At 41.2% G+C, this 22825-nt stretch overlaps 2 protein-coding genes across 2 annotated transcripts; one reads left to right on the forward strand and one right to left on the reverse strand.

The window, feature by feature from the left end:
• Positions 1 to 1426: 1426 nt before the first annotated feature.
• Positions 1427 to 10441, reverse strand: lcmt2 (leucine carboxyl methyltransferase 2). The gene is made up of 14 exons (XM_042001695.1): positions 10157 to 10441; positions 9585 to 9709; positions 9333 to 9414; positions 9065 to 9245; positions 8817 to 8973; positions 8338 to 8527; positions 5839 to 5946; positions 5665 to 5752; positions 5361 to 5588; positions 4815 to 5060; positions 3043 to 3140; positions 2509 to 2696; positions 2299 to 2434; positions 1427 to 1699 (listed from the first exon to the last, which is right to left on the reverse strand). The coding sequence occupies exons 1-14, from the start codon at positions 10268 to 10270 to the stop codon at positions 1535 to 1537; spliced, it is 2106 nt and encodes a 701-aa protein (XP_041857629.1). The 5' UTR covers positions 10271 to 10441; the 3' UTR covers positions 1427 to 1534.
• Positions 10442 to 11845: 1404 nt separating this feature from the next.
• On the forward strand, positions 11846 to 22130 carry rab5b (RAB5B, member RAS oncogene family). Its single transcript, XM_042001696.1, has 6 exons — positions 11846 to 11950; positions 14000 to 14291; positions 14371 to 14522; positions 14747 to 14869; positions 18542 to 18635; positions 20298 to 22130. Exons 2-6 carry the CDS (start codon positions 14126 to 14128, stop codon positions 20411 to 20413), a joined length of 651 nt encoding a protein of 216 aa, XP_041857630.1. The 5' UTR covers positions 11846 to 11950; positions 14000 to 14125; the 3' UTR covers positions 20414 to 22130.
• Positions 22131 to 22825: the final 695 nt, after the last annotated feature.

Below are 22825 nucleotides of genomic sequence, written 5' to 3' on the forward strand. Positions count from 1 at the left end.
GCGGATCACTATGGGCTCAATTTAAAGCTATGAAGATTTTGAAACGTGTCAAAAGGATTTGCATGGTTGTAAAAACGATCTGTATTCATAAATAAAAATAGAAGTTCTTCTGGAAACATCTGTTCACCGATTTAGCAAAAATAAACCTCTGCAAGACTCTAAAGTTGCAGATGCAGAATTTTGGCCCTGTCTTTACACCTCTACTTGATTGGATGATGCCAAATCAAACTGTCCAATCAGTGAGCAGCCTCTTAAAGGGCAGCAGATGGATTTCAGAGACGGGCGATGGTGTAACCAGAGTGGTCTGTTAAATTATACTGGGTGCTACTCTGTCCCATTAGTAGTCACACCATCAGTCGCCTGCCACATCATGCAGCTACATGCTAAAATCCCACTGGCAAGGAGCTGCTTACAAAACTTCCATTGAAGGCATTAAATCACATACACATTCTCCTCACTGTAACTAATCATTAAATAAAAGAACACAGAATCCTCGGTAAACGTGGGTTAGCCATAAACGCAGTCAATTCACACTGTATGTGCTGAATTACGTCATTAACTCTGCTCACTCTGCTGTAGTGGTGGGTGGATCGATCCAAATATCAATACCAGCATTGGGATCAATACCCCTTTTGTGTTTTGCAGTGGCATTTAATAAGATAAAATCATTGGAGCACTCTGCTGCTTTGATGTTGCACTGTCACATGACTCAGCTGTGCGGGTAAATTACCACCAACGCACCACCTGCATGTGGGCCAGATGTGACAATGGAGTGGTTAATTATGTGACATATCAGAAGGGCCATCCAGCTAAATGAAAACTGCCCCAATCTTTATAAATAAGAAGGATAAAGTGGTTTTTGATGGATTTGGTTCACCACTGTGACAAAAATCGGCTTTTCTCGTCGAGATAAAGCTAAATTCTGATATTTAATATGGCATGAGTAATATCTTTATATAACATGTTAATTCCACACATTAATCCCTTTGCACGTTCATTGTGACAGCCCTATTAAACAGTGTCAGTATGGATGATACTAGCCCTTCGTTTACTTCTTGCAGTTTCTCACACCACCACTCCGCGGTGCTGAAGGTGAGAAATAATAACATTAAGAAAACCTAGAAATCTAGTTTATGTCATTGTGGGATAGATTCTGATGTGCAGGAGACATAAAACACTAAATATATTAAAAAACATCAAATGTTTGGAGTATTTTCCAGAATATTCGGTTTAAAATCAGTGAATATATATTTAAGCTTAGCATTAAAACACCGCTAACATGTAGAGGAAGAAGCTTAAGCATTCCTTTTTAGTGTTTTTGTAATTGTAGGATCTTGTCATGTAGTTATGAGGATGATGATGAAGTCTGAACCAGGTGTGATGAAGCTCAAACAAGTCAATACTTTCAGAAACTTTTTACAATAAATTTAGTATAAAAAATGTCTTTATTTTACATGTGTGTGGAGCAGCTGAGACACACAGATCGACTCCTCTCTCTCCGTTACCATGGCGAATTTTGTGACTACGACCCGCTTCACCTCAGTACCGGCCTGAGGTCCACAGAGACGGGCTGAGGGTTGACGTGAGTCCCGAAGGAGAAACAGTTCCCTCCTCCTCCAATCAGGAGCAGCTCTGGTTCTTCTGGGTCCGTCATCTCCGAGCAGAACGAGTGGAGCATCAGGGGCCACGGTACCGATATCTACAGAACCCAGAGTCCGGTTCAGATCCAAGCATCTCTGACTAAAGCCCCGTTTCCACCAACAGGTCCAGTTCAGTACGGAATGGGTTGGTATGCTTTTTTTCCCATTTCCATTCACAAAAACTGGGAAAGGTACCAGAACATCCGATCCAAACTGTCCTACTTTCATTGGAGTGCCAATCTGACCCAAACCAAAAGAGTGGAGCTTGACACACTGCAAAACACTAATTGGTTGAAAGAATGGTCTCTTCCTGTACGACATGGCGCTAAAAACAAAGCAAAACAGCTCCATGTTTAAGTTTAAGGTGGATGTTTTTGTTGTTTAAAGCCACATGACAGCAAGAAAAAACACACTCTGCTGGATGTTCAACATTATGGGTCAAGTTCTTCTTTGTTATAGGACAGCGTCATGCCACTATGACATCTGACATCTGTCGCATTGCTATTCGGCCGACACGCTGCCTACCAGGTAAGGATGTGGTTTCTGTGGAAACGCAGCCGAGATCAGGGTTTACCGCACCAAACCGTCCCGTACAGACTAGGACCTGCTGGTGGAAACGGGGCTAAACATGGGTCACTGGAGGCTGAAGACAACTGACCGTATCCAGTCTGAACTCCATGCTGCTGCACGTGTTGATATCGATCACGACAACGCCGGGCACGCCGTCTGAGTGCATCCAGACTCCGCCTGCCACCACTAGTCTGTCACCAGTAACGTGGGCACAGTGGGAGTATCTGAAAGGCATCATGGAGTCAGATCAGCTGCAGAGCAACGCTTCCTTGTACAGCTGCAGTAAGAAACAACCAACCTGGGAACAGGAGGGGGCTGCACGTCGATCCTCTCCCAGCAAAAGCCTCTTTCACTCGGCCTCAGCACCACCATGTCGCCCAGAGGAACCCCCCCTCCGCCCAGTCCTCCAAACATCAGCACGCCTCCCTGATAGGAACAAGCTGAGTGGGAGTGACGAGGCGCCGGTGCTGCGCCCTCTACTGGAATCTGTGATTAATGCAGACAGAAAAGCAGATCAGCTCAGTCATGGACACAATTCCCCTTTCTTCTTCTTTTTTTTTTTTTTTTTTTTTTAGGAAGAATAGTAAAGCCTTTAAAAAACGTAAACTTTTTAAACAAATAAAAAAATGGAAGTTTTTAAGTTTTTGCCATAAAAGCAAAGCTTTTGTAGTCTTAATATAACTTGATTAGTACTCTAATACTAGTTGAAGTGGTGTGTGTTCTGATCCTGGCCTGCAAACATGTCCACCTTCCATGAAATGGAAAGAGAGAAGGCTGCAGGAGGTCAGCTGGAGTGTGTGAGTCTATTTATTAAAAACAAGATGAAGTAAACCTCCGTCCAAAGCTGCTGCTCCAAACTCAGAAAGCAGCCGTCACCCAGAACCGAATCAGACTGGTTCTTTCCACCAAACACAAACAGGAAGTGTCTGCCTGCAGAAAAACAACAGGATACACTGAGTGATGGGAAGAGAAAGAAAACATGGAGTATCTGATAACAAAGAAGTCTTAAAGACATAAAAATCTGGATGACTGAATTATCTCCTGCTAAATCCAGACAGGTTGAGGTTTGTACGTTTGGACCTGAACACCTCAGGTACAAACTTTCTAGCTCTGGATTTACTCTGGAAGGTATCACTTGGCTTCCAGTACAACAGAAGTTATTCTGGACCAGGATCTGTCCTTTGAGTCACATTTAAAACAGGTTTCTAGAACCACCTTCTTTAACCTACGTAATATTCCATAAATAAGGAACATCCTGTCTCAGAGTGATGCAGGAAAACTAGTACATCATGTGTTACTTCCAGATTGAAAGACTAGAATTCCTGATTTTTGTTCTGTCCTAAAAATGTTCTGAAAAGTTTCCATCTGATCCAAAATGCTGCAGTTCAGATTTTTATCCGGGTTTATCTTCTCGTCATCAGGGAATTTCAAATTCTTCTCCTCACATATAAAGCTCTTAGTGACCAAGCTCTGTTTGGATCTCAAAGATCTCAGAGTTCCAGATTCCAGTTCCAGACCCCTCTCTGTGGAACCAGTTCCCAGTTTGACTTCAGGAAGCAGACCCCCTCTCTACCTTCAGATCATCTTCTAACTTTCCTTCCAGATAAATCTTATAGTAGGTCTGGCTTAGGGACCTTAATCCATCCCTTTAGTCCTGCTGGGGGACATCCCATAATGCACTGGGCTCCTCTCTGCTCTCGTCATTCATCTGTGTTTCTCTTCTTCTTTCTCAGCAGGGAACTCCCTGGATTGGTTGACCCCTCTTTCCTGTCCTCTTCACCCCTAACCAGTCCAGGCATATGGTGGTCCATCCTGGTTCTGATGGAGGTTTTCCTTCCTGGTTCTGATGAAGGTTTTCCTTCCTGGTTCTGATGGAGGTTTTCCTCTCTGCTGTCTCTTTATGAAGCTCAGGATGGAGAAATGGATCACAGAGAAAATTCCTTCACTAAGTAATTACCTGGTTTATATGAACAAGGTTAAAAATTGGACTGATGTGGATCATATGATGGACTAGATTTAACTGGATTATAACTGGACCACGATGAACTGGACTGTATCTGTTAAAGTGCCTTGTGATGATTTTATGTGAAAATGACTTTGTACAAATAAAGTTAAACTGAATTCAATATAAAGAAGACAGAACAAAAAAAGACAAAAGTACAAAAGAAAGGATGAAAAAAGATAACATGAAAAATGAGTGTGAGAAGATTAGAATGAAAGAAAGAAACAGAGAAAGAATGCTCGAAAAAGAAAGTGAAAGAAAGAAAGAAAGAAGCATAATAAAGAATGAAAGTAATGGAGCCAAGGAGAGAAAGCAAAAGAAAAGAAGAAAATGAAAGAAAATTAAAGCAAAAGTGAAAGAAAAAGTCAAAGAACAGAAAAACTAAAGTCAGATGAAAGAAAAATGAAGGGAAAGAAAGAATAGAGAAGAAGAAAGTAGAAGAAAATTTTAAAACCTAGAAAAGATTAAAAATGAAGAAGAAATAAAAAAAATGATAAAAGTAAACAAGAAAGTAACAAAATAAAAGAAAAGAAGCAAAAGTGAAAAAAAGCCTGAATGAGCGACAGAAAGCAGAGATGAAGAAAACTAATCCTCATCCTCACCTCTGTGACTGACCACAGCAGCCGTGTGCCTCCATCTTGGCGGCGGGGGGTCGCCCGTGCACTCCATCCGTTCCACGTTAACCTTCGCTGGATCTTCCCCCTCCGACTCTGCCGCAGCCGGCAGACTGCAGGGGTCAAAGGTCACTTTGAAGAGGTCTCTGGCTGGGCTGAGTGGGGAGGAGCGACCTCCGTAAACCACCACACCTCCTCCAGGAAGAGGAGTAGCCGTGTGGTAGAGCCGCACGCCTGCGATCCATCAAGGAAACGTTTCAGACTCAGGATGTCGCAACTGCTTAATTTCACAATTAATTGCAGTAATAAACACCATGAATAATTAATCATAACAATCCCTTCATGTCATCACTTTAAATAAAAGCTTGCATTGCTTTTTTTTCCGTGTTAGAGACAGAGGAAGAGTTTTTCCCTCCAAACAGATTAAGTCATGTTGGAATTCTTGAGTCAAACTAAGAAAATCAATGATCATGACATCATTTTGGATCAGCTCAGGTTTTAAATTCTATGGGAATATAAAAAAACACGCCTCACCCAGATCTGCTGACAGCTCCACACTGACGGACCTCCAGCCGTCCTGAACTCTGAGGAGACCTCTGGTCCCGGCCCCTCGGCCTGCTCTGCTGGAGCCTCCTATTAGCAGCACCTGATCTGGCTTCATCCAGAAGGAAGCCATTCCCAGACCCTCCAAACACACCGGAACAGGGCGAACATTCAGAGCTGTGGGGCTCCAGCGTGGACTAAAAGAAGGCACTGGAGACACTGAGGCAACAACACACACTCAGGCACAGTTAGCAGAAAGGTGTTACGGACTGAAGCAGAGGTCGGGGTTTTCTACCTGGAGATGGAACGAGTAAAGCCTCCTCCAGCAAAGAGCCTCGAGATGCGGTGAGGATGAAGTAGTGGGAACATTTCTGGTGCCACTCCTGATGGTAGACAGGCTCATTAGAATCATTCTTCTCATCATCATCATCATCAGCAGAAGGTTTGATCCGATGAAGGAAGCAACAACCTCATGTTCATCAAACGGCTCCAGACTCTCCACTTGGCCTCTCTCCTCCTCAGGGACCAGCTCCAAGTAGAAACCATTCATATCCAAACACACACACTGCTCCCAGCCCTGAGCACACACAAACGGATTTCATTAAACACACAACGCTGTGCTGTAGTCTAGCTCATCGTCATCCTCACAGTGAAGCACAGCAGTGGCAACATCATGCTGTGGAGAGCAGCTCAGATCTGATCTGGTCTGGTGGAGCCGAGTAAAACCTGAATGAAGGATCTAGGTGTGCAAAACTCTGAGGAGACCTAAGGTTGGCCCATACCACCAGAGGGTTGGAATCAGGAGGGAAAATGACGATGTAGATGACACTACATGGACCCACAGGAACCAGGAATCAGGTCTTACTCAAGAAGACTGGAAGCTCCAGCTGCTCCCTGTTAAATTAATCTGTTTTACCTTTAATATGATCCTAAATTAGATAAAGTTGGGATGGTTAGTATAAAACAAAACCGTGGTTTAAGCATTTAACAGCCGACAGTATGAGCCTAAAAAAAATCTCAAGTTTGGTCTCATTATCTTTAAATTCATTCCCACAAGTCAGGTCTAAAACACAGTCGATCATAAGTTAGTCCAAAAGTAGCATCCATGACAAGCTGAGTGTTAAAGCAGCAAATATGAACACGAGATCTCCGTTCGTCACTAAATGTGTGAGAAAAATCACTGAGCTGTTCAAAAACAAAGTTCCGCATGAACCAGGAGTTCCGTGATGGTACGGGGTCGGATCGGGTTCCGTGATGGTACTGGGTCGGATCGGGTTCCGTGATGGTACTGGGTCGGATCAGGTTCCGTGATGGTACTGGGTCGGATCGGGTTCCGTGATGGTACTGGGTCGGATCGGGTTCTGTAATGGTATGCGGTCGGATCGGGTTCTGTGATGGTACGCAGTCGGATCGGGTTCTGTGATAGTATGCGGTCGGATCGGGTTCTGTAATGGTACGCGGTCGGATCGGGTTCTGTAATGGTACTGGGTTGGTTCAGGGTTCTGTGATGGTACTGGGTCGGATCGGGTTCTGTGATGGTATGCAGTCTGATCGGGTTCTGTGATGGTACGCAGTCGGATCGGGTTCTGTGATGGTACAGGGTCAGATCGGGGTTCTGTGATGGTACAGGGTCAGATCGGAGTTCTGTGATGGTACTGGGTTGGTTCAGGGTTCTGTGATGGTACAGGGTCAGATCGGGGTTCTGTGATGGTACTGGGTTGGTTCAGGGTTCTGTGATGGTACAGGGTCAGATCGGGGTTCTGTGATGGTACAGGGTCAGATCGGGGTTCTGTGATGGTACTGGGTTGGTTCAGGGTTCTGTGATGGTACAGGGTCAGATCGGGGTTCTGTGATGGTACAGGGTCAGATCGGGGTTCTGTGATGGTACTGGGTTGGTTCAGGGTTCTGTGATGGTACAGTGTCAGATCGGGGTTCTGTGATGGTACAGGGTCAGATCGGGGTTCTGTGATGGTACTGGGTTGGTTCAGGGTTCTGTGATGGTACAGGGTCAGATCGGGGTTCTGTAATGGTACAGGGTCAGATCGGGGTTCTGTGATGGTACTGGGTTGGTTCAGGGTTCTGTGATGGTACAGGGTCAGATCGGGGTTCTGTGATGGTACAGGGTCAGATCGGGTTCTGTGATGGTACAGGGTCAGATCGGGTTCTGTGATGGTACTGGGTCAGATCGGGTTCTGTGATGGTACTGGGTCGGATCGGGTTCTGTGATGGTACGCAGTTGGATCGGGGTTCTGTGATGGTACTGGGTCAGATCGGGGTTCTGTGATGGTACAGGGTCAGATAGGGGGGTTCTGTGATGGTACAGGGTCAGATCGGGTTCTGTGATGGTACGCAGTCGGATCGGGTTCTGTGATGGTACTGGGTTGGTTCAGGGTTCTGTGATGGTACGGCTGAGGAAGAGGAGGGTACGGGCAGTGGACTGGTCTGCCTGTAGTCCTCACCTGAAGCAACCACAACCTCTTACTGTTGAATCCTTGTAGACGTGTTAGCAGGAAGAATGGAACAAAATAACACCTGAAACTCTTCATCACTCGGTTTCCTCACTGTTAGAAGATGTTGGGAGGAGGAATGGAAACATTACAAAGAGGGAAAACTTTTACTGTAACTGTTTCAGAATCTGTTTCTGGCCTGAAAAAAAAAATGGATGTACAGTAACAACTCAAATGAAGCTGATGAGACAAAACATTAAATATTTTTGATTCATATTGTCCGCAGTGGAATTAAAAGTCAAAGTAAATGTAAGATTCTTCATTTATTTTACTCAATTGAAATAATACATCGTGAAGAGGTCTGAAAACCTCCTAGAGCCTTCCTTTTGAACCCATTCCTTTCAACAGGTAATGCATATTTTTATCATTTATAGTGTTTTGGTAAAAGAGAGTTTAAACGAAGCACATTTAAGAAGTAGCAGGGACCAGATACACACATATACACACGTTTATATACTGGCCTTCTGCAGGAACCGTTGTCTCTGTGCAGAGGTGTCCGGGTATTGTCGCAGGGCATGCAGAGTTGAATTCAGCTTCAGGAAATGCTCCTGCATGATGCATCCAAACGGATCATGTGGGTGGATTTGTTCATACATCACAAACAGAGACTGAGGCAGAAGCTTCGCTGCCCAGCTGATCACAGCATCCGACCTGGAAGCACACAGCAGCTTCAAACACTCACAGCCAGGTTGTGTGGATGCACCTGACAACAGATTTATGAGTAGTTCACTGAATCTTCGGCCCATGTAGATGTGCCTATTATTGAATTTTTTATTAAATTTTTATTTTATCTATTTGTTTATTATTGTATATTCCTCCAATTCTTTATATCATAAATAAAAATGTATAAAAATTTTGAAAAATACAAAACATGAATATATATCCTAGTGTTTATATATATTCTAGTTTGCATTTTGCTTGTGAATGATGTCTCCTGTACCGTTGTGTTTCCATGTAGGTGAGGACCACTTCAGAGAGGATTAGGGTGGGGGCAGTCCAGTCCAACCCAGCTGTACCCAGAGCCTCCTCCATGTGGGATTCTTCTCTGACATCCACCCCTAACAGTCGGTACTGGCTGCTGGACATGTAAACAGGCCCTGTGGAACCAGGCAGATAATCAAATTAAATATAATTTTTCTGGTGAATTTAGCTTTTTTTTAAAATGATACAACAGAAGAACAAGCAGACCTGCAGGAGGAGTTAAACAGGAGTCTAACATCCCCCTCAGAGTTATGTTAGAGCCAATCAGAGCAGCTTTACGCCGCGTCACATCAGGAAAATCCACCTCAAACACAACTGTCCTGTCCAGAGCTCCGTCTGCATGTAGACGAAAATACAAAGAGTCGAACCCTGCGCCTAAGGACAAAATCTGCAACAGTGGAGGAGAGAGATGAGGACACAGGGAGTCAGAAAAGCACAACTTCATACACAAAGTGGATCCATTACAGTAGCTTACCTGTCTTTTAGGGCACTTCTCAGTAATCAGAAAGAACCGCCTCACACAGTGATCCACAGCCTTCCAGCGCACATAATAACCCCTGAAACACACAGAGAAACGTCCTTAAATGTTCATCTGCTCTCATAAAGAAGAGCTCAAACTGCTGTGTTTTACCTACAAACATGACAAGTAACACGATGATGCTTCTTTATCATGGTGGGACTATGTCTACACGTATCCAGCTGTGTGAAGATCCAAATGCCTGCTGACCTGTTGATGAGAGGAGCTCTTCTGGTCACTTTGCACACAAAGTGTTGGAGGAAGTTGTCTCTGAAGTAGCCCCGCGCAGCAGCTGACACTTTGCTCACCACGCTGCTGTCGTTGGTTCCCTGAACCTGCAACGCAGAAGAAGAAGTCTCATAATCCATCTATCCAAGATAAGCTGCAGAGAGCTGAACTGTAATAAACAGCATTAAAATAAATGCTGATCATTTCAGTCTCCAAAAGGATCGCAATCTATTAATGGCTTATTGATCTGTACTTTAACAGTGCTGTAAAAATGCAGCAATAATTTTAAATAGATAAACTCCAACCATTTTTGTACATGTCTTATAAAACCAGCAGAACCATATATATATATATATATATATATATATATATACACCATAATTTAGGAGGTCATCGTTTGTTTTGGTAGTTATTAGCTCCATAATAATACCAAATTAGTTTACGTGATTTATATTTTGAAATATATATCAACGTTGCTTGTGAGTTGTCCTAAAGGTAGAAAAGTTTTCCTGCTCAGGCTTTTTTGCTCTACTGAATAAACAAGCTGAACTAACCGCCATGTCGCTGCTCCTTTTCTGTTTCTTTTTACTTGTTGTTGGCATAATGTCAGCGAGATTCTCTGGAAAACTTAAGGAAAATGCATTCAATCCTTTAATAAATGTTGGCATTGATGTTTTGAGGAGTCGCTGAAGACGACAATTCAAACATCCTTCACATGGTTAAGCACTTCCGGGTTGTTTCCTTGTTGCTCTCGGGCGCCATCGTGCGGCCTGGAAGTTTATCACATCTATGTTCAAAACTCCATAAATCTAAAAAATCCTCCCAAAAACCAGTTTTAGCATCATGGCGTCGAACTCAACTTGTTTTATATCTTTATTTATGATTCTGATTTTTATTGAATGTTGTCACGATCTGCCTAACTGTTACATCTAACACATTTTACACTATTTGGGGAGAGAATCTGAGAGATGTAAATACATTTAGTCTGTTTATAACCTAGTTTATCGTTGCTAAAATTCTCGTTGTTTGGCCTTTTGTTGTTCTCAGACTGAGTCATACACATAATTCAAACTCTGTCTTTTTTTTAATGCTATTAGCTGTGTTCAAGAAAACAAAGGGGGGAAAAAACTTTTCCCGGGAGAATTTCTCTATCACCTTTTTTCCAACAATAATACAATAAAAACATAATACAATAAATCTTATTGGAACCAGAAAGATCCTTCAAGAAAATTAAACCAGAGGTTAACTTTCAGAGTTCCACAATGTTTAAAAGAAACGTAACCTTGAAGGAGCTATTTAGATGTATTTTAGCCAAAGGTTAGGTTAACGTATTAAGCTAGAGAACCCTCTGGAAATCATCAGGGAAATAATAATAATAATAATAATAATAATAATAATAATAATAATAAAGATAAATTATTAAAACGGTAATAATAATGATCATCCTTAAGGAACCTCCGGGAAAAATTCCCTAGAACTTCATCAAATTTTCAGTTAAATAAACCTCCCAAACTACTTCAAAGTATTGTTCAATCAAAGTTCTTGGGAAGACCTAAAAACCTAAAGGTTCCCTAGAAGTTATCTCAATGGTCTAAATCAATAAAAACCGAGGGACATGAAAGCAACATTCCGCAGAGGTAAACTATAGGTTTAAGGAAGAATGCTGAGGAAATTTTAGAAGATTCCCCAGAGGTGACATAGAGGGTTTAAAACCTTGTAGTAACCTTCTAGAAACCTTTAACAATTCTCCAGTAGTTTTAAAAGCTTTTAAAATAGCAATAACCTTAAAAGAACCTCAGAGGAACATTCACCAGAAGAGGAACAGGTATAGTAATTATCATAAGTTTTATACGAATTAAATCTAATTTTGGAACCTTTAAAAAAAAAAGAAAAGTAAACGTTGATTATTTTGTCAGAATCTACAGACTGAATAATGTCCATATGCTTGTAATGTATGTTAATGGTTTGATAAATCAAACAAGAAGCTTTAAGGGAATTTACATGAAGTCTATCTAGTCTTTTGTTTGGCATATATAATTTATTCCCAAATATTCCTAATTATTTTCTGTTGTATTTTATAATATATACCGTTGCTTGTGTTCTGTGTCCCATAATGTTCGTGCTTTCTAATTCTGAATATGTAAATTGATAAAAATAAATTAATTAATAAAAAAAAAAAGAAAAAGAAAATGCGGTTTTCTTTTTTTTTTATCGGGGTTGACAATGCGACACTCAGTGCGCCTGCGCCGATTTACAGGAAGCGTTAACGTTCTCTTCACCCAGCTGATAGCTAAATTGTCAACAGTGAAAGCTGCGGTACCTGCGCCGCGGAGACAGCAGTATAAACGGTAAATATCCTCATGTTTTGCTCTCAGTAGAAACATGTTGTTCGGGTGAACGACTCGGTTCGGTATGTTTAATCTTGCGTCGAAATATTGGGTTCTGATTCAGGTCGTTTCGCCGAACCGATCGGTGTCACGTTAGCACATAACGTAAGATAAGCGCTGGTGATCTGATAACATTCACCGACGGAAAAACATCGTGTCAGTCCGCGCACTCACTTCCCAGCACGCGGAGGGCCGGGTGGCGTTTCCAACGGTTATTACTGCAGTGATGAAGCTAATGACTGATGGAGGAGTAGTGCCGTGTCGGTGAGGTGGGAAGCGGGCATTATAGGCTCAGCATCCTGTAAACTCCTGTTTCTCAGCTGTACTGGGCCATCATCCCCCCCAATCCCCTCATTCATGGCTGTTCCCTGTTTGCATGTCCGAGCTCCGTGTAAAATCCAGTCAGGAGGATTCATGGATGATCTGAATCAGACCTCTGTTAGAGTGGATAAGAACACAGGGGACATTCACAAATGGTGGATGATGCGTAACAGTTAAAACTTCTCTTAAATCCCCTCCTCCATGTAAAACTGTAAACATTTAAGAGATGTTTGTTGCCTTTATCAGAACTCCACCTATCCTGATAAAACTCTAATCTCCAGGCTTTATGGATCCAGTAGAAGAGACTTTTTACTGCAAGACAAAACAAAAAATGTAACACTTGGAGGGGTCATAGGTTTAGGCAGGGAGGCATTAAAGGTTTGCAAATCTATATGTATTCTTCAACAATTGAAAGTATCCCATATATTTTCCAAGTTTCAAGAAAAACACCAGTGTTCATGTGTTCGAGTTTAACACGTTTTAAACACAACAAATCTACAGTGTTTTAAATGCATCGACTCTGAGCTAAAGAAGCTTTCAAACTCTGGTTCCAGCACTCTCAGCAGCTTGGTAACCAGTTTTACTGCCTTATGTTTATATCCTAGATAAATTTTTTAAATAAAGCATCATCAGCTCTGAAACTGGGGTCATTAAAAGGTGTCAGATACTTTTCTTTATATGTGTGCATTCATCTTTAGCTCAAGTTTTACTTTAAATTGTTTAGCCCTGTGGCGGTTTATCTCTAAACTTAAAATCATAGTATTATATATGATGGTTTTCTGCACAACTGTCAGCAAGCTTCCCCATGACTATGAATTAGGGCTGGGCGATATGAACCAAATCTTATATCTCGATATTTTTTACTAGAATCACGATATACGATATATATCTCGATATATTTCTTTTTGTCAAGTAACCAAAGAGTGCTAAATGTACTTTTATTAAGGATCAGCAGCACATGTGCATTAAAACAGCTGACTGAAATTAAAGTATCTTTATATTAAATTAAATGCTCCTACAACAAAATAAATTAAAAATACTTTTCAATGACCATAACAAAAATACAGCTGTGCAAAATGCAAAAGAAAAGATGTTTTTAACTCAAAACAAGTTATCTCGATATAAACGATATTCCCTCCTTCTATACTGCATCTGGTAAAGTCTTGATATATTTGAAAATCTCGATATATTGCTCAGCCCTACTATGAATTGTACTGAAATAAATGTTTAGGAGTCCTTTGTCTTTGTTTTGGATTAATTAGCTGATTAAAGTGTGGCACTTAGAGGCTACAACATTGAACCTTTTCACACTATTCTAATTTTATGAAATTTAGACTTTTGGGTTTTCATAAGCTGTAAGCCATAATCATCAAAATTATAACAAATAAATGCTTGAAATAGCTCACTTTGGATATAATGAGTCTATATATTAGTTTACCTTTTACAGGTAAATTATTGAAATTAAGTTTTTATTCAGTATTTATATATACTATATATATATATATATATATATATATATATATATGGGTAGCTATCACCACTATTTACCCCATTGATCTAGACACTACCGTTCCTGAGACACTGATGAGGATATAGGGTGCCCAGGTGATCTGGTGTTGTTTTAAGGGTTAACACACCTGTGCTCCTATTTAACATCTCTGCACACCTTCATAATTTTCCTGCATTCAGACATCAGAACCAGGAAAGATCTGGACCCCGTCAGTAAGACTGGACTGCAGCCGGTTTGTGAGTGACTGATATCCCAGCGCTCTGAGGAGGAGGCCCAGCTCTCCTGCCGTCCGTAAACAGGTCAGTATGAGCTCCAGAGGGAGCGCCGGCCGCTCCAATGGCACGCTACCGCAGACCAAGATCTGCCAGTTCAAGCTGGTGCTGCTGGGAGACATGGCCGTGGGCAAGTCCAGCCTGGTGCTACGCTTCGTCAAGGGTCAGTTCGATGAGTTCCAGGAGACCACCATAGGAGGTGAGATATTGATCCGCTGGTGATGGTTGGTGTTGAGAACAGCTGATGATGAATGGTTCTCTCCTGTGTGTGTGTCCAGCTGCGTTCTTGGCTCAGTCGGTGTGTCTAGATGACACCACGGTGAAGTTTGAGATCTGGGACACTGCAGGGCAGGAGAGATACCACAGCCTGGCTCCCATGTACTACCGAGGAGCTCAGGCTGCTATTGTCGTCTTTGACATCACCAAGCCAGTAAGACCCAAAACCAACAAAATTAAGCTTCATTTATTTTTCTGCGACTGTCATGTGGCATTTAGGGACAAATAAGCTCAGCTAAAATAGTTTCATAAGTGAAATTCTCAGTTTATTCACAGTCATGTGAACAGTCTGAGCTGTTTGTGTTAACTGATGCAGAAATGCATGTATTGACATTCGTGCACATCCTCCTTACTTCTGAACCTGGTGCATTTCTGCAGGAGACTTTTGAGAGAGCCAAGGCCTGGGTGAAGGAGCTGCAGAGACAGGCCAGTCCTAACATAGTTATTGCTCTGGCTGGAAACAAGGCCGACCTGGCTGAGAAGAGACTGGTGGAGTACGAGGTAAGACACTGGTCCAGCGGCGGCTTGCTAATGCAGGACGTTCGGGTGCCGCTCCCATCGAGATGGCTACTTATCCCGTTAAACAAAAATGAATTACATTATGCAAAATTATTATTAAGCTAAAATAGATAACTCTTACAGTGTGCCTGCTTGTGTGCTGTAGGTTTGTTTGAAAATTGGTTGTATTTGGTTAAATACGTCCTGTGTAAATTTATAATGCAGGACGAGTTTGTTTGTACAGCACATTTCATGTACAAGACAGTTCAAAGTGCTTTACATAAAACAGAACATTACAGCAGGGTGCAGAGGAAGCACTAGAAAGTACTTTCAAAACAAACTTTAAAAAGAAATAAAAAACAGAAAAAGGATAAAATACCAGAAATAAACGTTTCAGAGTTTCAGCAGACCTGCAGTTTTCTGGGAGTTTGTTCCAGAAACTGAACGCTGCCTCTCCGTGTTTAGTTCTGACTCTGGGAACAGAAAGTAGACCTGACCCCGATGACATGAGGGATCTAGTTTGTTCATAAAGGACCAGAAGATCCTGAATGTAGTTTGGTCCTAAACCATCGAGTGCTTTGTAAACTACCAGCAGGATTTTGAAGTCAGTTCTTTTTTCATTACATTACATTACAGTCACTTAGCAGACGCTTTTCTCCGAAGCGACACATCTGAGAGTAGGCAGTAGCGTTAAGGGTCTTGCCCCATTGTAATATGTTGAACTCCGTCACTCCTGCATGGGAGACGGATGCCCTGCCAGTTTATTCGGTTGGCAGGACAGACAGGAAGCCAGTGTAAAGCTCTGAGGACTGGAGTTATATGATCTACTTTCCTGGTCTTAGTGAGGCTGAAAAGCTGGCTGATGGATTTTTTTAAGGAGACCTGTGAGGACAGCGTTGCAGTAGTCCAGTAAAGGTAAATGCAGAAATCCTGCTGAGTCATCAGTCCTTTAATCCTCCAGATCTCTGTTAAGCGATAACAGGTTGGTCTAGTAAGAGTAACAGCAGTCCAAAGGGCAGACGCCCTGCATCAGTACAGTAGAATAATATCACAGCAGGTCTAAATATAATATTCCACAGAAAAATCCTGTTATGCCACAGAAATTATTACACAGGGAGAATGTACTTACTGTTTTCATCATTGGTTTGTTTGTCCATCCTCCCATCCTATGAAAAACTAAGTCGGCTTGCTGGATGTGACTGATGCTGATCTGAGAGAAGTCACAGACGATTGGACATTTAGTTTGGGTAATAAGTGGTGTGAGTGGGACTGTGGATGCTGGTTGATCTTGTTCCTGTGTTGCAACGTCACAGTTTAATGTCATTCTCAGTGAGTTAGTTCACAACCACATTTATATTCTAAATGTTTCTAGAATAAATAAAAATGGCTGGACAACACCAACCTTGTTATTAAAAGTTCAGTCTGGATGAGAGATGAAGAACTTGGATGTTTACTATAAATCCAGTTTTGTTTTGCTTCTACAAAGATCCAATGTTGCATCTGATTGAATTAACTGTCAGAGGTGATAAATCTTTCTTATGCACCTCAAGAATACACTTGCAACACACTTGTGTGAAAACAAAGCATCAGTAACGTAGCAGTGGTATCAGTCTGAATCTTCATCATCTTTCCTTCCTGCTTTGGCTGCAGCAGCTGTAGGAATATTGGACCCTGACTGGTCATCTGCTGCCAGCTCCTTCTGTTTCACATGGATGTTCACATATCCAGAGTCAGAAATACAGGTTGACTGACCGTGTCGATGACCAGCATCATATAAAGATCTCCATGTAAGGGGTAGTTAACCCTGGACATGTTCAACCTACGTCATCATTCAGGACAGTTAGCTGGTATTCACATCAAAACCTTGTCCTGTCCAGCATCATAGCAAGCAGGATGATGGTCTGGCATGCACACACACACATCCAGATTAAATGTACTAGAACCCCTTCCCCCTCTAAAGCAACATGTCTCAAAAAATAACTGTATTAACAAACATGTCTTGGCACCAGGTGAGGAAACGATATCCTTCTACACCAAGAGCTACTGCACCCATGACCATAGAGGCTGTGACCACGGAAAACCACCCAGACCCAGGAAGACTGTGCCCACATAGCCACCATAAGGCTGCCACAAAAATGTAATAAGTAAATATAAAAACGGATTAATTTAACAAGAATAAAACTTAATTATAAGCTAAACTAAAAAAATTAGGTACCAGAGGACCTCAGGGTCCATGAAGGTTCATCTCTAAAAGCAGGTTAGATAAATAAAAAGGCCTAAGACCATTAAGACATTTAACAATAAAAGAACCTTAAAATCAATCCTGAAACATACGAGGAGCCAATGCAGAGATTTTAAAACTGGTGTGATGCGTTCTCGCCCTCTGGTTCTCGTCAAAACCCATGCTGGTGAGTTCTGGAGCAGCTGTAAACTAAAAGTACTTTTTGGGAAGACCAGAGAGCAGGGCATTACAATAATCTAATCTAATCTAGAAATAAAAGCATCAGCTCTTCTGTGCTGGCAGAAGACAGAAGTGAGCAGACTCTGGTGATGTTTAAGATGATAAAATCCTGTCATCCTGTTATAATTTTAATGTGTAGAATAAAATAAATCTTAGAGTCAAAGAGAACACCTAAGTTTCTTTTAAACTGAGAGGGTTTAAAACTCTGTAGTTTGCTTGAAATGATCTCTGTGAGATAAGTAAAACCATTTTAACGACCTGAAAGGCCCACCAGACTTCTTAGTCTGTTTAAAGTGATGTGGTGATCCACTGTGTCAAAAGCGACACTATGATCCAGAAAGTTTCTGTACATCCAAATTACACCTAAGATCATTTACAATCTTTAAAAGCTGACAATCATCAGGAGCACCTATAAAAAGACAGACAAGCTGGAAAAAAAGAATAAAAGAATCACAACAACAAAGACATTAGTAACACAAAGACAAAAACATCAGGGTAAAGTATCAGGATAATGATCAGTGATGAGTGTGATTTGCAAATGCAGCCAGGTCCCTGCAAAAATCTGAGGCAGACCAGAGTCCCGTAAGACCCGGGAGTTCAGCCACCACCCCAGAGCAGAAACCCCAGCCAGCCCACCCCAGAGACGACCTCCCATCCACCAGGTGGGGGCCGGCCCGGATTCAGTGACATCCTTTCCACCTCAACATCCTCCACCGTTCACAAAAAAGCACAAAACATCAGTGTGCAGCAGTTCTGTGGATGAAACACTCTCCCATACAGCCCTTAAACGGAAGACCACGTCTGGTTTCAGAAACCTCACCAAAACCGGACAGTCAGACCACGATCAGAGCACGGCAGCTCTCTTTTAGATGATATTTGATTCCTCTTCATCACTAATAAGTTGTTTATTTAACGTCACTAATCAGTGATTGAGGAAATATTTGTCCACATTAATGCATCCATAATGTAAACAGGCAGTAAGACAAATACACTTCCTTCTGTTTGACTTTGGTACACAATCCTGACATAGAGACATAATAATGACATGTTTACCTGATCTGTTGCAATAACTATCAGTTAACATATGAGTGTGTGTTAGGTTTGCAATGTGCGTGTTCCTCAGCACGATCATCTCTGTGGATCAGAACGCTTCTAACTTCTAACTTTGTTTTTGTAATAAATTGACCAGCGTTGTGTATCTTTGTGTGTTGAAGGAGGCCCAGACGTACGCTGAAGACACCAGCCTTCTGTTTATGGAGACATCTGCCAAGACGGCCATGAACGTGAATGAGCTCTTCTTGGCTATTGGTGAGTCTCCCAAACATAAATGCATTTTAAGAGGCTTTAACAGTTTGTCCAGTTCACAGGAGCCTGAAAGGGAATGTTTGCTCTGAGTAGGGCTGGGCAATATATCGAGATTTTCAAATATATCGAGACTTTATCAGACGCAATGTAGGAGGGAATATCGTTTATATGGAGATAACTTGTTTTGAGTTAAAAGCATCTTTTCTTTTGCATTTTGCACAGCTGTATTTTTGTTATGGTCATTAAAAAAAGTACTTTTCAATGTATTTTGTTTTAGGAGCATTTAATTTAATATAAAGATACTTTAATTTCTGCTGTTTTAATGCACATGTGCTGCTGATCCTTAATAAAAGTACATTTAGCACTCTTTGGTTACTTGACAAAAAGAAATATATCGAGATATATATCGTATATCGTGATTCTAGTAAAAAATATCGAGATATAAGATTTGGTTCATATCGCCCAGCCCTAATTCATAGTCATGAGGAAGTTTGCTGACAGTTGTGCAGAAAACCATCATATATAGTACTATGATTTTAAGTTTAGAGATAAACCGCCACAGGGCTAAACAATTTAAAGTAATGTATTTTGTTTTAGGAGCATTTAATTTAATATAAAGATACTTTAATTTCTGCTGTTTTAATGCACATGTGCTGCTAAACCTTAAAAGTATATTTAGCACTAAAGGCTGTAAATTAGAGCTGTCTCTTTGGTTACTTGACAAAATATATATATATATATATATATATATATATATATATATATATATATATATATATATATATATATATATATATATATATATCGTGATTCTGGTAAAATATATCGAGATATAAGATTTGGTTCATATTGCCCAGCTCTGGCTCTGGGTGGCTTTTATTCTTCAACACAGTCTGAACCCTCTTAGACCAGCTGTCTGTCAGTAGTTCTCCAGGATCCTTGAAGGAATTTCCACTGCTCCTTTTGGATGTTTCTGCCTTTTGTTCAATATTCACGATCTTCATTTGTCATGCCACATGCGTTCATGTGAAGTGGTGTGAAATTCCCTAATAAAATAAGTGTGAAAAAAGCAGAATAAAGTAGAAATACAGCATAAGAGGCATTAAAATAGTATTGCACGTGTTGTGCTTCTCTCATATACTGCTGTAACTGTTTTTTTAGTCCTGACTCTTCTTTTGTCTTCAACTAGTTTCTCCACACCATGCTGAAAGGTTTTAGCTAACAGCTCTTTGGGAATCACTTTGTTGCTTCTAAAATCCTATTTCCTGTCTGTCAAACTGTTATCTTTGCTGTTTTTCAGAGAATAAACTAAAGAAATGTCTTTGTGAGTAGTAACAAAGAGCCTAAAGGTCCAATTTAAAATTTGTTCTTTGCCAAGTTGTGTTATGTATCGACAACATCAGCTCAGTTGGGTTGGGAATGTTTTTATGCTTGAATGATGCATAAGTCAGAATTAAGTTGCTAAAAATGCTCAGGTAGAAGGACTGGAGTAAATACTGATAAAGAGATAGCAAATGTCCAAAGAAAATCTTTAAAAGACCCCCCAAAACCTGGAGACCTATTGCTTAAGACCAGTTGGAAATATTAAGAAAATCTGAAGGAATGAGGGACTGGACTCTGCTGATTTTCTCACAACTATCTGAGGCTTAGTTTTTTTTTTAACAGCAAAAAAGATGCCAAAAACAGACACCCAGAACCCGACACATGCAGCACGACATCGGGGAGTCAACCTCCAGGACCCAGATGCTCACTCCACCCGAGCCTGCTGCGGTGGGAACTAGACGTCCAACCTCCCACCTGTGTCCCACCATCCACACCACCACAGCCCTTCAGTCATCTCATCTCCTTCAACGTCCAGCGGTCAGCCCGATGTGGGGCAAACCCGTTCCCTGCATCCATTGTCCGGTCCCAGTGGATGGAAAATCCAAGAAGAGATTAAAAACAGAAGCAGGAGGACGGAGACGTGATTCTGCATGTGGAAATTACAAGTAAAGACTGAGTGAGAGGAGGAGAATAATGTGGAAAGTGGTGGTAAGCCTGATGTAGTATTTAGCACTAATTGTGAAATTTCAGTTTCTGTCTGCCTTGCATCACCTTGGCCACAGCCTCGCTGCATAAAGAAAAAAAAAAAAAAGGGCACAAACTGAACAGCAGCTGCTGGCGAGTGGACGAAAAGCAGAACAAACGGCTCAAAGGTCGCTTGCTGCTTCTTCTTGCTGGAGCTTGCTCCTGCTTGCTTTGCCTCTTCCTGAATCGATCAAACCCTGCTGTCAATAACGCCACATATCACACCTCCGGAATGATCTGTAACCCTACTGTGATGCTCCGCCTTAGCAGGCCAAAAAAAAACCCAAAAGGTCAAATGTGTCAGTTTGTGCATATTTCTAGCCCAGTGTTTTGACTTGCAGGCTGAAGTGCTCCAGGGTTCCTGAAGCTTGACCTTAAAGTCCAGATCCAAATACTTAAAGCAGATTTCTCACAGATAAATTCAGTCAGACTTGTGTCATGAAAGATTGAAGTGCAGTGTACTAGTGTTAATGAGGACAGGAGGCGACTTGTACAACACTATAGACTTGATGTGGAGTGTGTGATTTATTTTTATTTATAAAGCAGAAAATGTCTGGAAAATGTCTAACAGGCAACCCAAAGAAGTTTAGCATCAAACACAAGTTCCCTGCTTGGAGTAAATGTTTTAACCATTTGTTTAATGGTTGCAGTGACTGGTGATTTTTGGGCTTTGATGTTTAGTTTAAAACAAGAATTAAGTGAATATGAGAAAAATGAGGCTCATAATAAACCTCCCCAGCCTGCAGGAGCACATCTGCCAATCTTCTGTTAAAATGTGTCCACCATCTGTCTCGTCTCAAACCTGTCGTCATGGTGATCTTAGATAGTTTTATGGATTCCTTTATCTTCCTGCGATGGTTGTCTGGCAGTCCGAGGCTTGACTGAGGAAAAATCTGTGAAGAATTGATGAAAACACACACACAAAAAAGAAAAAACAGAAGTGCCTACTCCCAGTTTTCTTTCTAAGAATCATCTTCGAGGCTTTAAGTGTGCTTCGTAGATAAAAGTGCAGAAAAAAACTTGTCCCTTACATTGGCTTGAACCATAAACCAACAACTCTGCGCCCCGCCATTCGGCTTTACTGTGTTGGCTTGAACCGGATCTTGTCGAATACACTGTATGTTGTATTTTGTCTTAATTCTAATGAAAGTGTATGTTGATTTTAGCAGAGCACACTTGTCAACCTGGAATGGATGGCTCAAATGATCAGTGTTATAAATCTGTTTGATTTAAACAAATACTGGTGTCCACAGAAATCTTTTGTTTTGCTTTATTTTCAGATTTAGAACAATGCATAAAAGGAAAACATAAAAAGAGAAAATGCAAGTTGTATTATAAAAGCAAAAGAAAAGTAGAGATGTTCTTCCTTACAGGGCATCAACGACTCATCAGCTCATTCTGTTCAATAAAGTAATTCAGTCCTTAAATCTACACGTTTCCATGTTCAGCTCCAGTTACCCTCCCCCAGGTCATAATTAGACGACAGCGCCTGCTGTGCTTCACAAGCAAAGGAAAAACAGCGATTTACTGATCGGAGTGTCAGATTCCCATTTTTAGCTTTTTAGTTTTGTGCTTTTTCTGGTCCACGCCATCATTTCTGGTTATTCTGTTTTTGGCTTCTTCTGTTAGTCTGGGTCAAAGTCTGGGATGGGAACTGTGGCGCAAATGAAGAGCAGATGCAGGAGAAACTCCCAACTCTTCCCTTTAAAAAAGGTTTGTTTTTTAACTCTTTATTTAGTATGTAAATGAAGATCCGTCCAATTTCTATGGATACACGGGGAGAACCAGCGTACCAGTGACCGGTGTTAAGATGTTTGCATGCATTATAAAAGTCCGGTTTTAGTCCTGCTCTTTTCTGACGTATAAAAATACAGAGTATTCAGGAATAATTCAGTGTTTCTATCAGCACCTTTAGTTTGAACCGTTATTGGGCCAGTTTGGTGCACCAATATGGAGCCAGAATACGGACCTACATGCATCTAAGTACAGGTACAAATTGAATATATAACTCAAGATTAATTCTGCAAGTCTGAAAATACAAGTCGGTTTCAGTGCAAGTTCAAGAAATTTGTCTCACATTTTATATGCTTTCTTAAACAACTGGATTTCTTGAACCCCCCAGCAGA

The sequence above is a fragment of the Melanotaenia boesemani genome, chromosome 12 (assembly GCF_017639745.1).
Source record: "Melanotaenia boesemani isolate fMelBoe1 chromosome 12, fMelBoe1.pri, whole genome shotgun sequence".
Taxonomy (NCBI): Eukaryota; Metazoa; Chordata; class Actinopteri; order Atheriniformes; family Melanotaeniidae; genus Melanotaenia; species Melanotaenia boesemani.

Excerpts from the sequence above, each read along its gene's own strand:
- rab5b (XM_042001696.1), top strand. The coding sequence starts at position 14,126 with ATGAGCTCCAGAGGGAGCGCCGGCCGCTCCAATGGCACGCTACCGCAG. Across the intron at positions 14,292-14,370 it reads CCAGGAGACCACCATAGGAG|CTGCGTTCTTGGCTCAGTCG; the intron begins GTGAGATATTGA and ends GTGTGTGTCCAG. Across the intron at positions 18,636-20,297 it reads TGAGCTCTTCTTGGCTATTG|CAAAAAAGATGCCAAAAACA; the intron begins GTGAGTCTCCCA and ends TTTTTTTAACAG.
- lcmt2 (XM_042001695.1), bottom strand. The coding sequence starts at position 10,270 with ATGCCAACATTTATTAAAGGATTGAATGCATTTTCCTTAAGTTTTCCA. Across the intron at positions 8,974-9,064 it reads CTGTTTAACTCCTCCTGCAG|GGCCTGTTTACATGTCCAGC; the intron begins GTCTGCTTGTTC and ends CTGGTTCCACAG. Across the intron at positions 8,528-8,816 it reads ACCTACATGGAAACACAACG|GTCGGATGCTGTGATCAGCT; the intron begins GTACAGGAGACA and ends GTGTGCTTCCAG.